The 15894-nt window shown below is 42.1% G+C and overlaps 1 protein-coding gene across 2 annotated transcripts in view; it reads right to left on the minus strand.

Annotated features, from left to right (window-relative positions):
- ATL2 (atlastin GTPase 2) overlaps positions 1 to 15894 on the minus strand; it is a 541948-nt gene that overhangs the window by 101564 nt on the left and 424490 nt on the right. For both annotated transcript variants that reach the window (XM_069235095.1, XM_069235094.1), the window contains exons 9-10: positions 14311 to 14438; positions 4621 to 4677 (exon numbers count right to left, since the gene is read on the minus strand). In XM_069235095.1, coding sequence (XP_069091196.1) covers positions 4621 to 4677; positions 14311 to 14438 — 185 coding nt within the window. The remainder of the gene's footprint in view (positions 1 to 4620; positions 4678 to 14310; positions 14439 to 15894) is intronic.

Raw genomic sequence — 15894 nt, forward strand, 5'->3', positions numbered from 1 at the left:
ATAGAAGTCCATATTGTTCTTATACCACCTTCTGTATCTATTGTCTATATCACCTTCACTTCCCTGCACAATATTCACTTTCACTGTGTTTTTGAATTAGGAGCACCTACCAGAAAATGTTTAACTTCTTCCTGTGATAATATGTTAAGAAGAAGCACAATAATGTAATAAATCACTATTGATGCTACATAAATTGCATATTCATAAATATTTTAGTTACTAGAACACCGTGGAAGTTTAGGTTTACTTCCCCCTTGCTTTGACCATTAATTTACTTTCATTCTTGAGTTACGAGCAGGGATCTGGTCCCTCCCTGTTTGTTGATATAGTGCATCATTGCAGTGTTGTCCGTACGTATGAGGACTGGCAAAGTCTTATTTTGGCAGGAAAGCTTGAAGGGCTAGCCAAACTGTTTTGAGCTCCAGATAATTTATGTGGTAGGCCTTGTGCTGGGTTTTCCACTGGATGCTGACGTGCAAGCCCTGAAGGTCGGCTCCCCAACCTTCCAGGAAAGCCTCTGTTGTGATCACCAGCGGTGATGGCGGAGTGAGGAATGAAACACCCACTTACGGATGGGAACGCTAGGTCCACCAAGAGAGAGATGTGATCATGGTTTCCGTGATTCTGAATCTATCGGCGAAAGACCCTGCAGACTGCGTCTACTTACTGTCCAGTTCTTGAAGGGGTCGCATCTTGAGACAGCAGAATGGAATGAGGGGAATAGATGAAGACATCATCCTTAGCAGTGATTTCAAAAGGCGAACAGAAAGATTTTCTTCTTTGTGCCAATTTGGCTAAGGTGATTAGTTTTTGCCGTCTTTCGCTCATAGGAGCAGCTTTTCTGAGTGACCTGTCCAGGCAGCACTCAGAAAGGTAATATTTGAGGATTGTAAGGCTGACTTCCTGTTGTTGACAGTGCGACCCAATTCCCTGAATAGCTGTATAAGGCCGCTGTTAATCTCTGGGGGCCTGTGCCTTGGACGTGGCCTCGATCAGCCAGTCGTCCAAATACGGAAATACCTGATGCTTTTGTTTTCTCAGGAACGCTGCAACCGGATCTACACATTTGATGAAAATCCTGGGGGCTTATCTGAGGCCAAATGGGAGAACTTTGAATTTGAAGTGACTTGAGGCTACTGTGATCCTGAGGTACTTTCTGTGGGACGGATGGATCAAGATGTGAAAGCATGCATCCTGGAGTACGAGAGTGGACATATCTCCTGAATTTAGAAGCGAGAGAATATCGGTTAGATTAATCGTATGGAATGTCTGCTTCTTGAGATACATGTTCAGCTCCCTTAGATCATAGATTGGGCGCCATTCCTTCCATTTCTTTTGGACGAGTAAAACATTAGTAAAAAACCCTTTATCTGTCTGAAACAGAAACTGTGTTTATTGCTCCCTTCTTGAGCACGGTCAAAACTTCTTTCTTGAGGAGATGAAGGTGCTTTTGAATGTGAGGTAGAGGAGGTCTTGCTGGTGGAATTTGCAGGAACTCCAGGGTATGGCCAAATTGAATAAGATTTAGCACCCATTGATCCGAAGTGATTTCTTGCCATCCCTGAAAAGTTGGGAAATCTTTCCTCCTATTTTTGGATTGGAGGAAAGATCAGAAGCCGATGTCCGTATAAAGTCATTGTCTAAGGCCTGCATCCTTTCCTTGCCGTTTTGCTTTGTTTTTTGTGTGGGCCTGCTATAAGTGGCTTGCGGAGGTTGTCTCGGAGGGCATGTAGGACGAAAGGGCGGATAAGCAGGGGAGAAAGCTGGATATCTATACTGGTGGAAACCACCTCTGTATGATGGAAACCCTCACTCTCTGCCCCCCTCACCCCTGAAAGGGCTGTTTCTTAAATTGAAGGGTTCCAAGAGATTTGGCTATGTCCGTGTCGGTCTTTATAGCCTGCAGGCCATCGTCAATATGATTACCAAAAAGGACTTTGCCATCAAAAGGTAGATCAAGAATCTTGTTTTGTACCTCTGGTCTGAGTGAAGTTGTAAGAAGCCAACCCTGCCTCCTAAGAACGGTGGCTCCTGCCAATTGACGCAAAGCTGTGGTAACGATGTCCACTGCACAGTCACAAACCTCTGCAGAAGTGCTTTCCCCCTCTTGTACTTTCTTTGACTCCATCTTGGCAACTTCTGGTAGCTGGTCCAAGTAAGGAGAGATGTCAGCCCATAATTGCCTGTCGTACCTGCCTATAATAGCCAAAGAATTTGATGACCTGATTATAATAGAAGCCATTGAGGAGAAACGTTTTCAGATATTATCAAGTCTCCTTCCCGCTTTATCCGGGATTGCAGAGATTGGCGCGCAAGGGTTTCTGGACCTGCATTGGGCTGTCTGAGCAATTATTGAGTTTGGGTTGGGATGTCCTGTCGGACAGACTGGGGCGTCCTCTAATACCTTATATTTTTTTTTTCTAGGCAGGGCAGGACCGCAGTAATGGTTGCAGGATTCCTCATCACCTTTAGGCCCTCATCCCACATATAGTCGACTATGGGCATCGATCTTACACTTTTCTTGTAGGCTTACTTAAAGTCCTAAAGAAAGCATTCCATCTACTTCGTTGGCATAGGTAGTGCAAATCGTTTTGCAGCTCTCCTTAATAGGTTATGAAAAATACCGATGTCATCTGGTGGTGAATCCACCGGAATAGGAGAAGGCGATGACGGATCATCCCACACTGTAGTAGCATCTGGCAGCTCCCCATCTTCTCTATCATCATCAGTGGTTGATGGATCTTGCAATGGGACTATCTGAGGCGTATACAAAGGCATCTCAGGTAGAGATAACCCTGTTTGAGCAGGTGTGAAAGGCGGTGGTATTGGTGACCTTGGTGGTATAGGTGCCTGCTAAGGAATACTAGCAGCAGACGGAAAACACTCCTGAAATTCTGCCAGCATTAAATGCAAGTCCGACATGAGGGATCCAGGAACAGGGACCATTTTCTCCTGATATAAGTATTTCTCACGAGTTGTATAAAAGGCTTGGAGATCATACATATCGGACCCATGCTGACTGCCATCGTCTACTTCTTGGCACTTCAAATGTAACTGAGACAGGCTGTGAGCAACACCGAATGGCCCCTAATCATCTGAATCATCCTCTTCCAAAAGATGTGCTGGAATCAAAGGTGAGACCTTGCTAGGAGAAATGTGGGACGGAGTCAAATACCTGGTTGCCCTGGTCTCTTGTTATTCTCCACCATTAATGGTGTCATCGTGAATTACAGTGCAGTTTGCTGCACGGTTGTGGGTCCCGTCAACGAGGCAGTTGTCAACAGTATAGGTGTAGCAGCCTCTTTCGACGATGGAGTAGAAGAGGTAGTAGTCTTCAACGTTGACGGTCTGACGGAAGGCGCAGTCGACTATGGTGTTGTCGTGTGCACAGTTTAAGCCCTGCACACCGTAGATACAGTTGTTGCAGTAATGGTCGTTGCAATCGCTGTAGATGTTTTCCTCATCGATTGTGTCCCCGATGAGGGCCTCAGACGATATTGGTCAATGTTTTTCCAGAAGGCTTCTTAAAGGAATGCTGAACCCTTGGAGATGGCATATGGAGTTCAGAGGAAGCCTTTTTGTGCTGTTCTGAAGAGGCAGAATGCTCTTTCCTCTCCTTATGCAAAGATGAAGATGTTCTGTGAGGAGAGCCAGAAACACTACAAGGTTTATAAGACCTTTTAGCGGTCTTTTTGAAGGTTTTTTTGGGCTGCTAACTAGAAGCTTGAGAGTGAGGTGATCTGTCCCTCTTGAGTCTTTGGGGACGTTGAAGATTCCTCACTGTCAGATCCAGAAACGGGATCTTGCCTTAAATTTAACTTCTGGAACCAAATAGCAACCTGCCCTCTCTGTCCTTGAGAGTCTTGTTAGAAAAAGTTCTGCATACCTTGCAGTCCTTCGCTGAGTGGTCTGGATAAAGGCAATATATGCAGGTTTTTTGTGGATCTTCAAAATGAAGCCTTTTCTTGCCACAGGTCTTGCGGGCTATCAACAGACTCTTTATTTTTGTCTGACATGGTGAAAGAAGCCAGAAATCAGTTATAATATAATAATATAACCACATAATATATGGTTTAGGAAATTATAACTGCTAGAAGTAAGATTCTGTGGAAAAATATTCTCAGAAATGGTGACTGAGCAGAGCTCAGTGGAGACTCCCTAGCACGACGTGCGGTAGAAAATCTGAGAGACTAAGTTCTCTCAGGACTGTTCTAGAGGGCAAAGCAGCCTGATTGGCTGAAACCTACGTTTGGTCTCTTTTTTAAATTGACAAGGAAATGCTACTAAAATGAGGGGCCTAAGGCCCTCATACACTATTGTTAACATTACATTGCTATTATAAGGTAGTGGGGGACTCCCATCTCAACAACGGGGAATGATTCAAGCATGTCAATCTATGGAAGTTCCAAGACTGGAGTAAGGGGATAGGCCTGAGTAAACAGGACTGATCACTGTGACCATTTACAAAATAATTAAAATGACTGATTGTTTAGATGGATCGTCTTCCCCTCCTACGTTCCCAAACCGATATGGAGTAGGGAGAGTAAAAATAACAGACTGATCATTTACAAGAATTGAAGCCTTAAGCATCCCAAAATAAATCAACAAAAAATACAATACCTGCAGCATGGACTTTGGGTGTGGCAACTCCTCCCCTTGATAGATTTTGATGTAAGCCTTGAAATGAAAGAAAACATTTTAGCAGGAAAGATCAAAGGAACAATTACCAGGAGGCTAGCGCACCCTAAAATAGAAGATATCTTAACAAATGAATTGAAAGTATTAGGCATGGCTAATGGATCTATATGAACAGAGTCAATGCTATTGAAAAACACACAATAAAATAAACTCCCTCCCCCCCCCTCACCTTTGTGTAACAGAGAAATCATTTAACCCCAGAGCTTTGTTCCACATTTTCTTTACTGTGCTTCCATTTAATATGCAATGTTCAATTGTCAAGTGAAACTGCTTTATGTATTTGCTTTCTACAATTATGTGCATGTGTACTATCACAAAGAACATGGAAAACAAAAATGTATGCTTGCAGGTATCGGGTGCTGCCATTCATTTTTATGGGACCAGAACCTATTTTTCGTGTGACTAACACAGCAGGAGAAGGGAATGCAGAAAAGGAAGTAAGGAGGAAAAGACTGACTTAAACTTCTTATCAGCAGCCAATGCCAAAATAAACCACTTGTGTGGCTGGGCCTAGTGCCAGCGACAGTAATGGATCGAACAGAGGTCAACAGGAGTCACCTATGCGAGGGCTCCCATTGTCCTTGGTTTGATCCTTTCCGGTCAAGGGCACTAGACCCAGCCACACAAGTGGGGCAGTGTTTTTTATCAGCATAGGTGGGGCAATGCTGGGTGGTTTGAATTTTATGAATTCTTGCAGATTCCAGAAGTTTCCATTAAAGAAATGTAAGGAAAATGCATGATCTCAGGCAAAGTGAGGTTTGCAGGGCATTCGGGGTAAAAAAAAAAAAAAAATACACCTCATGGATCCATGCAATTCACCCCATCCTGGATTCCCCTAGGTGTCTAGTTTTCAGAAATGTACAGCTAGGGCCAAAATCCACAGCTACCCACTTCACCAAAAAAACAGGCAGTTTTGCACGCAAAAATGTGATGTATCCATGTTGCATTTTGGGTTGTTTTCTGTCTTCGGCACCAGACCTACCTACACAGTTGAGGTACCATATATGTTATCAGAATACTTAGGAGAATGCTGGGTGAAAAGAAGTTTGTTGCTCCCTGCAGTTTCCAGAACTTTCCATCACAGAAACGTGTTAGTCAAATTGTTAAGTTTGCAAGGGATTCTGGGGAAAACAACTTGGCGTCTAGTTTTAAAAAATGTACAGTATGCAAGGTTCCCCTAGTTGCTGGCTGATCTAGAGCCCAAAATCCACAGTTAGGCATACTGGAAAAATCTGTTATGTCCATGTTGTGTTTTGGGGCCTTCCTGTTGCGGGTCCCACCCTAGAGAGAAGAGGGGGCAGAGAGAGAGCGAGAGGGAGAAAGAGAGGGCGAGAGAGAGAATAAGAGAGAATAAGAGAGAGTGATATATATATATATATATATATATATATATATATATATATATATATACACATACACACACACACACACACACACACACACATATACATATGTATCTCAGTTACCTACTGGCAGTCACCAGCAGCTCGTTAAAGTTAGGACCTAGTTCCCATAGGAAAAGCGATTGTTGTGTCTCTAATAACTTTGGGTACTGTCTGAATAATCTTCCCAAAATTTTCAAAACTAGTTTGCCACTCACTTTATCAGCTGTCTGGAAAGTTTTGGGGTGGGGGCCAAGAAAGAGGAGGAGTCCCAAAACGTGTTTTTACATGCAATCTCCCAAAGAGATTTTATACACGACTACAGCCCGAACCGCCGGACAGAATTACACCAAATTTGGCAGAAAGCTAGATCTTGGTCCAGAAAGAGTGTTTTTTGTAAACTGGTGGAACTCTGTTCAGTAGTTTTGGAGTTGTTAAAGAATAAAGAAGTGTGTAGAGCTAGAGACGCGGATCCATGCGCCAACAACAGCAATGCTGTGATTGCCTGGCCGCAACCTGAGAGATCAGTTGCGGCCGCCATTTTGTGTATCGGGACTCTGTTCCCCCGGATGCCGGAGAAGGGGTTGGGAGGGGGGGGGGGGGGGGGGGGAGGGGTATGGGGGACCCACATAGTAACAGTTATCTCAAACTAACTCGTGCCCCCGCCATGCACCTCTAGTTACCCCACATATCACAGTCACAATATCTTCTATGGCATCAGTTATAATATCACTGCAACATTTCAATAAAATTGATGAGAAAACTGTGCATGGCAGGAACATGAGTTATAGTTATATTAGGCTGAGAGTTATAGTTTCTTGAGATAGGTATAACTATAACTGCTGAATTTCTATGGTTTTGCATGTGTAAAATCTGAACCCAACTATAATGTCCCTGTAACCTTTGTTTTTTAGTGAATTTTTAAGTTTAAAAAAATTCTATTTCCCAACCCTATTCCCTTTGTTTCAATAAAATATACCCTAGCAATTCACTGAAAAAATACTGTGCAAGTGAAGTTACAGTTGAAATATATCAAAGATGAATGCTTAAATTGAAAACCGCTGAAATGCACCAGTTCTAGTATAATGAGCTAATTATAGATTACACCCCCTCCATGCACTGATTATGACCTCACATACTACATCACTCATTCTGAGGAAATTACTTTTTGGTCTAATGCTGCTGATTTTCAGCTCAGAGTACAGTGAGGCCTGCTAACCAGGCGTCAGTGCCTGTGCCCCTACCCCAAAACTGGTATGTCAAATTGGCTTTCACCCTATTGACTGAGATAACTTACCTGTAAGGGTCCCAGGGCATATATGCTAGAGGGTTTGCACACACGCGCAGACACCCCCCCCCACTCTCCCCCCTCAAGCCCGGCCTGTGCATACACTGGTTGTGCCACCCTGGATGTCACACGAGTAAAACTAGAGTCCCAGATCACCATTCGCAGGCTGAAGGAGCAGTTTTAACTGTTGGCTCAACTTTGCCATCCAAGGCAAATGCAAAGCCAGACTCCCCCTGGCATATTTCTATGTCCTCCCTATCACAGGCCCATCGAGTTCTAAGGCAGGATGCTACATATCCCACAGGCAGAACATGTCATTTTACATGTTTTAATAGTAGAAACATGAAACTATTGTTTGTACTGTGGAAAAGCTTAGTGGCCAAATTGGCCCATGCAGAATTATATGCTGACCACCTTCAGCTGTGCCAATTCTGGAATGGTGCACCCAAAATGAGTCATCCAAGGTATCAAACTATTTGTTACATGAAAACCCAACTTGATTCTCAGGTCAAAAATAATGTAGCAAGTTGCTGTGTGCGTGCACCTTAAGAAAAGTGGCCAATATGTTGCCTTAGTCCTCTCTGCCCATACTGGTTGCACAAAGGGTTCTATTTTCTACCCTCCTGGGGAGATGTGCTAATGATTACCAGGAACAGATTCAACAGGGGCCTGCTCTGGAAGGATGTGCCACATGCCTTCTGCAGGAAGCCACTCAGGTGTGGGCCCAAAAGACTAGCTTCAATTGAAAAGCCGCATTTGAAGGCCAAATGGGTAACACTTTAAACTCGGGAGATGGGCTGCTCCATTGCTCAAGCAGATAAGCTGGCAGGCATGAGAGGGGAAACCAGTTGCCAAACAGGTTTTCCATGGGCATCTAGCCCCTCTTCCCTGGTAGCCACAACTTTGGGATGGGCTAGGGAACTCCACACAGCAGGAGAGTGGTCCTACTATACAGGAAGTAGGCATAATGGTGCATTCCGGAATGTCCAGTTACCACACTTCGCAGGAAGTCATCCTCAGGTCGGAGGGAACCTGGTAACCCATTAACTACCAACTACATTTTCCCCCAAGGGCATTTTCTGACCATAAGTAGGGCACCCCTGGCACCCCAAACTCTGATCTTGACTGGAATGGAAGAAGGACCGAAGAAGGTCTGCCCTACTGCAATGTGGACATGGCAAAGAAGCAGCATTGTCGTGAACTGCACCTGCTGAACCTAGTGGCTATCAAAGAAGTGGGACTGTGCCGGATGTGTCCTGCTCAAGGAGAAGCCTTCTTCAGAGCCAAGCCAAAGCCAAGAGACTCCACTGGTCAGTGAGCTGACCTTCTGTTTACAGTACAGGGACACAACAGCTGAGACCCCAGCTGGGGCAAGTGGTAGCCCAAAATACACAAACTGCTGCCAAATGCCACCGTGCAGCACCCGGTACCAGGTCCTGACGCAAAAAGTTGCACCCATGTTCGCTGAACCCAGGAGTGTCAGAGTGCAGCTGGGACCTCCAGAGGATGAGTTATTGACCCAGGAAGGACTAGCCTGTGACTGGGATACTGAGAGACTGGTAGTCCAGTGTCGACTAGACTTCGAGGGACAGCGACCCGGTTGCCAGTACCACCTCATGTCTTCGTGGACTGAGTAGTTGCAGTAAGAGTTTCATCAACCGCACTGCATCTACAGCATCGTTTGTACATCTTCAGCATCCTTCATCCCTTACATCAGGACAATTTCCATAGGAAAGTCCTTCAAAGGATAAAAGTGCCTGAAGACTGCATCACCTGTTAAGTTAATGGTTTCTGAGGTCCTTGGTGGTCCCCCTGACTGGTTCCCTACTGAGTTGGTCACCTAAAGTGACCGCATTACACCTAGCCCAAACTTTTTAAATGAAAAAGATTCCCAAGTGTCAAATTTGTTGAATTTGCCAATGCTTGTTTGTGGTTGAGTGACATGCTTTGATTTACTGTATCTTGTAAATTCAATATCTCTGGAACACTCGGGTGGATCTTTTTCGTTGTGGTGTCTATAAATACACAAAAATACAGTCTATTCTTATAAACTGGTGTTGGACTTCATTTGTGTATTGTCAATTTCTTCAATTGTTTTGGTGCTGTTCAAATGCTTTTCATGTTTTCCTTAATGTAAGCTTGCTGCCCAGAGCCTGTCTATATAGTGGCAAATGTATACCAGTCACCTGTGTACTTAAAATTGCAAGCCATATGAAGTCTTTACGAGGGTATTCCAATTAAGGTGATCAAAAATGTGTTCACAGATGTAGCGTGTTAAATTACTTCAAGTCCACAAACTCCACACAACAGTGTCACAATGATTGTATGAACTAATCAGTAATGTCATCAATCATGTCACTTAATATGCCATGAGTAATGTAATATGTGAGGTCATAAAGAGTGCATGGTGGGGGTGCAAGTTATAGTTAGCTCAGTAAAATATAACTGGTGAATTTTAGAGTTTTATTTTAATTTTCAAGAATTAGTTTTTACCTTATGTCAATTATTGCAACACCTAAAAATAACATCCCTTTAAACTTTGTTATTCATAAAGCTGACGCAAATAAGCTAATTAGAAATTAATGAATGTATGTGTTTTGATAATGAAAAGTTCGTGGAGAAATTAATTATGGAGAAAATAAAGTGCACGTTTGAAATTGTGATCATGGGGAGTGGCAGCCATTGATGCGATGTTATGCTAAAATAACTAAAGATTGTGAAATAATTAAAATGTGAAAGAATAATGTAGTAATATGTCATATTGAAATGCATAACCTATGTTTTGTATTAATTTGTAGAAGTTAACTTAGCTGAATTTAAGGCCTAGTCTTTTCCAGGCCTCGCACAAGGAGCTGATATTCTAACGCACTGCAGAGAAGCTAATGCATGACCAGTCCTTGAGCCACACGATGTTAAAGTTGCTTAGCTAGAATTTTATGCAATGTACCGACGGACAGGAGATGATGAAGTCAAATTGATACAATTATGTGTAGAGTAGGCTACATTTACTTTCCCAGGACTTGAACAACGAGAGCACTGACTGAAGAGGAACATGCAACATTTTCAATACCTGAAGAGCCGGACGATGAGGACATCATAGAGTGGACCAACCCGTGTGCTGGGAAAGGACTAATATTATAATTTATAGATTTGAAAATTTTATATTATAGGTTAAGGTCATTTCTGCTGACTGACCAATCGGAAATTAGGGGCATGGACTGGGAGCCCCTAATAAAAGGTCATGACAAGGGTATAAGAATTAAGAATTAGGGAGATACGTTGATGACGTCAGGAGTCGTTGTTCGAGATTCTGTCGTTGGGCTCATACTCTTGAGAGCCTGATGTATTGCTGATCAATTGATGACCTGAAGACGAAGACTGACTTTGTTGCTGATCCAATCTGTGGATAGGTAGCTATGACAATGTGACCAATTAACTTGTGCCTTTCCTTCTAGGTACCCACTGCACTGTTTTATAGTTTTTCTCGTAGTGAGATGTTTTTCCAAATTCACGTTTTTTAAAAATTGTTTTAGAATGAAACCCCACATGCTGATGCTAATCTGGGCTAAGTAGGTTCCTATGGGTGACGTTGACAGTGACAAATGATTGATGGACCGATTGCTGAACTCTGCTATTAATGTTGTTATATTCATTTTGTTGGCTTACGCTAAGGCTCTTGATCATATGTTATCTCAAGTTCCAATTAGATTGGGTTATTGGTGGATGCTAAAATTAATTCTGAGCTGATTGAAGTTTGAGTTAACCAATGCATTAGAATTGTAATTAAAAGGAAAATAATCGTTAAATGCTTCACTGAGTTGTGGTTATTCATGAAATGATGGCTATGATTGTTTTGGTGACTAATGATTCTCTTAGTGGTTACTGATTGATTACATTAATTATGGATGTCACTGGTCACTACGTGAATAGGATACTCCATGCGATGCAAAAGGTTCATATTCTGCCGTTGACTATCAGTGAGAACCCTACAATGCACTTTGCAAACGTGAACCAGAATAGCAGGAATTCCGATTTAGAAGTGACACTACTGCAAATTTATATTACTGCAACAATGCTATGAAGCAGATTTATTTGATGCTATTAGTTGAATACTAAAGCCTAATGCTAAAGATTCAGTGCACCAGAGCAGAGGCCATAAGCCAAAAAAAACCTAAGAATTGGCAAACTCCTTAGCTTTCCCTTCTTTGAATGGGACTTAAGTTGGGGAACATCGCACTCTTATTGAATATCTGATGCTGATGGGCTCACAACAGATCTTTCTATCCTGCTCAATTTGATTAGCAGTTTGTTCTAGACAGAGGATACAACACGGGTGATAGTTCGAGTGACTGAACTGGGAAGTTTACTGATCTAAGAGTTGTTGAACTCCATGCCAGTGGAACAGTGTTCCTTAATAATGGTGTGGAACTCAAGGGTTTAGATCTACCTTTATAGTGCAACTGTTCATTGAAATGAAGACACCTCCACAATAAAGTCACCAAAGATCCCCTCCCCTCTTTCCTACCATGGCCAACTTTAAAACCCCCTAAGGCAACTGATTTTTTCACTTAACCCCCCTCATGAAGGCGGTATGAATACATTCACCAAATGAGGTAATAGATGTGGGGTAGAGGCAAAGCAGGGAGGGACAGCATAAAGGGAAAAGCGCCACCATACCTAAAAACTCCAGCTTCACATCTAAACACCCAGTCAAAGCAAACTATTCTCTCCAGCCCAGTCATTCTCTTGTGACTAAAAAAATGAAGGCGTCAAATGATGAAGAACTTCCTTTCCATCAAGGTCACCACTAATACATGAAAGTTAAAACAAATACCCGCATTTCCAGTCAGAGTACAACTGCTGCTCCTCTCCAATTATCTATTTTTGTGTCATTTGCCATTTTACGATGCCCCCAGAGATAAGGTCAAGCAATCAAGTCTTTAGGAATCACCAAAAGTTCTTCAAGTCTTGGCAATGACGTACTGGAACAAGATGACAAGATGTAGGCAGCACTTCAAACTCCCATTACACTGCCTTTTGCAATATCATCGCACCAGTGGGGTCGGCCTGCACAAACATAATAGTTCCACTCACCCTGGAGGTCGGTTAGTCTGGAAGAGTATCTGCATGCATTCTACACCAGTGCAGGGGTGGCATCTTCACAAACAAAAAGACCATATGTTTTATGCTCGACTTTTAGGTGTGATAATGCCTTAATTAGCCAACTGACATTGAATTACTACTTTAAAAAAAACTCCTTCTACACGTGTTTTAAATAATTAAAGTTTTGAAATGCAAGATACAATAGCTATGCAAAACATGCAGACCTCATTTCTCTCAGGTTACACAGACAACCTACAACTTCATGGAATACACTTAACACTCTTTTTCCTCCAAACAGTTGGAAGAAGGGAATTTTGTTTTCCAAGTGTCCGGGGTGTTTAGCTGCTGCTAATGAGTATCTTTCCACTAACGGTAGTCAAGCCTTTGTTGATGTAGCTGCCACTGTTGTATGAAACTACTAGTACCGAGGAAACCCTTTTCCAGAGGATGTATAAAGGCATCTCCAAAACCATTTTTTAATTTACAAAAAAGGTTTAGACTCCATGAAGTACATTTCATCATCCGTACGAGGTCCGAAAAGCTAAATGCTGGGAAATGGAGCATCTCAAATCTTCTGTTGTGTATCAGGGCTGTGTTAACCAGAGCCATGAAGATTTTCTGAGTTCCAGACTGCAAAAAGATCCACGGATTGGCAAACCTGAGGCGTTCGATGTTGCACTTGTGTAACTGGACAGCAATAAACTTCAATTCAACACCTCATGCTAATTCCGATACTTATTATTTCAGAGTTTATTTAGTAACTTCTCAAAAAGCGCCCACACAGCAAGAGAAGAGATAGTAAAAGTTATTTTCGTGGTTATGGCTAATGAGCCACAAACTATACTTTCACAATTGCCAATAATTTAACTTTCTCGTTGGGACTGGGAACTACAGCGCATCAATGAAGCAGAACGTAGCCCATTTCATAATGCAGTAAATGAGTTGCCAGGTAAGTCTTCCCTTAAAGTTGGGACCTACCTGAGCGGTTTGTGCTTCTGTGTTGGCAGAGGTGCCGCAGCTTTAACTGCTGCAGGAATAAGAAATATTTCCATTGCAGCTCAATGAGACATGGACCAAGAGTAGAAGGTGTCTAACTAGATCTCAAAGTTGGACTGTCTCAAAATTTCCTAAGGATGTGGCTCACAAAGGTGTGCTGAGATAATTTGTTATTGCCATGAAAACAAATATTATCAATATTAAATAAATGGTCCAAAAAAAATAGTATACTAAATTTGCTAGAGGCATTGAGGTTCAATAAAGTGCTTTGGATTAGTCCAACTTGTGGACTTAAGTGTACGAAGGTAGCTCTGTGTTTACTGCGCCAAAGGAGGGCGTTTTAAGCGTACAACTGCAGTGATGTTCCTCAAGTGATGTTTCGACTGGGCTACTAATGAATGACCTCTTCACTCTATCTCTTTTTTCCTGCATTTAACAGCTCTGTCAAATGTAACTCCCATTTGCCAAATCAGTTGGTACAATTATTTATGAAAGATTCTTTTAGCAAAAAGGCTTACTAGTAGAGAATTCTTCAACCAAATGGTTAATGCCTTTGTCTTCAACACATAGGGGACTGGGGAAGGGCAATATTCCAACAGCAACTCAAAATGACATTACTAGGTGTAAAAACATACAGAGCTATCTTCATGAATAAGAGTTTAATATCTTCTAGGCAGACAGCTCTGCATCACACATTAGCAATACAAACCGGTTGGCACTAAAAAATACCAAAACTAAATGCAGCAACAATCTACTCCACTGAGGAAGAGATACCATACATGGAAATGGCACAATCGCATATCATTGTACTTTATAAAAAGTATAAGGAAAAAGATTGCCTACCTTAAAATACTCTACAAGATCTCGACATGTCACCTTGGATCCACTGATCTCTTTCTCTACCAAATTCTCTGGTGAAAGCAATAATGGTACCAGATTCTCAAGTTCTTTTTTAAAATCATCATCTATGTCTGCAATAGTGAGGTACAAAACAACAACTGAAAAAGGTAACACAGATCAAGAAAGCAATAAACATTTAATCTTTCAGACCACAGACTTGAACAAATTCATATTAGCTTTGTATTTCTAACTTATAAACTGAATATAGGACTGTCCAAGCAAGTAATTATACAGCTTTAGCCTAACTTACAATGCCATACAAAGTACTTCAAAGGGATGACAAGCCAGACTGGTGTTGCCAAGGTACATATATGCCTTACATAGAATTAAGCTTTCCAGTCTGGTTACTGGACAGTGCTGTAATAGTGTGGTGTTGCTTATTTAGTGGCGTGAACACCACTCTTCCAGCCAAGGTGCCATTTGGGTCATTCTCAAAAGAAAGACCACAGTTTCGCATCCTGAAATTCCGAACGTGGGTTTGTTGAATGTTTTTGTAGGGTAGAGTTGGAAAACTGCATTAGTCTCTACTTCTCAAATGATATAAAGTTTGCACGCTGCTGAACTTCTTCCTAGTGATAGAAATATATGAATTTTCTATTACATTTTAGCGCAGGGTCCAATACAGGTCTAGTAGTGTTGTATCTCTGTTAAGTGCTGCGCATCAGGAGTTAGGCCCATGTATTTTTATAATTATCAAAAGTGCCTTTGACCACCATGCAATCATAGCTGGGCAAAGTAAGCCAAGGGTTGGTCCACCATATCTTATAGTGGCACCTCGCAGGCTCCTTTAGCGCAGGCACCTTCAGCGCCTTAATCTGAGCTTTTTGTGTCCCAGCAGCAAAGTATGTTGTATTGTAAGGTGTGAGGGCTGACCCGATCCTGCTCCCTGTATTGCTTGGGCCACCTGCGAGATGCACAGCCAGCGCAACGCGCCCATCACCAGAAGCCCTACCAGTATGTTTGAGAGGGAGTGCCTGGCTGGGAGCAGGGTTATATGGATTTCTCTAAGACAGTGGTTACCAACCTTTTGACTTCTGTGGAACCCTAATCTGATTACTGGAACCTGTGAACCCCCACTGAATCATTATTGGAATCGAAGGACCTTTCCACCCCACCCCGTCGTCATTACTGGAAGCCCGAGACCTAGGCATAAACACTGTCAATTATTTGAACTTCAAAACAATATACAAAAGAAATACAGAAATACGCAACCCATCACATCTATTACATCACACATACACAAATGTTAACACATTTTATTTAAATTGCAAACAAAGAAATTATTATTTTAATAAGAAGGTTGGAGCTTTTCTAAATTCAATTGAAGCCGCACATCGTCCAACCTATGTTCTGTTTGGTGCACCTGCACTGCTCCCACAAAGCAGTCTGAATATACTAATTAAATTTTTAGCCTCCAAATTCAAATTCCTTGACATTTACAGTACGTTTTAAAATTTTCAACTATACATCTAGCCACTTTATCTATATAACACTTTATTAATCTGTTAATATTAGTTAATTTTCTAA

Source organism: Pleurodeles waltl, chromosome 5, assembly GCF_031143425.1.
Source record: "Pleurodeles waltl isolate 20211129_DDA chromosome 5, aPleWal1.hap1.20221129, whole genome shotgun sequence".
Lineage (NCBI taxonomy): Eukaryota > Metazoa > Chordata > Amphibia > Caudata > Salamandridae > Pleurodeles > Pleurodeles waltl.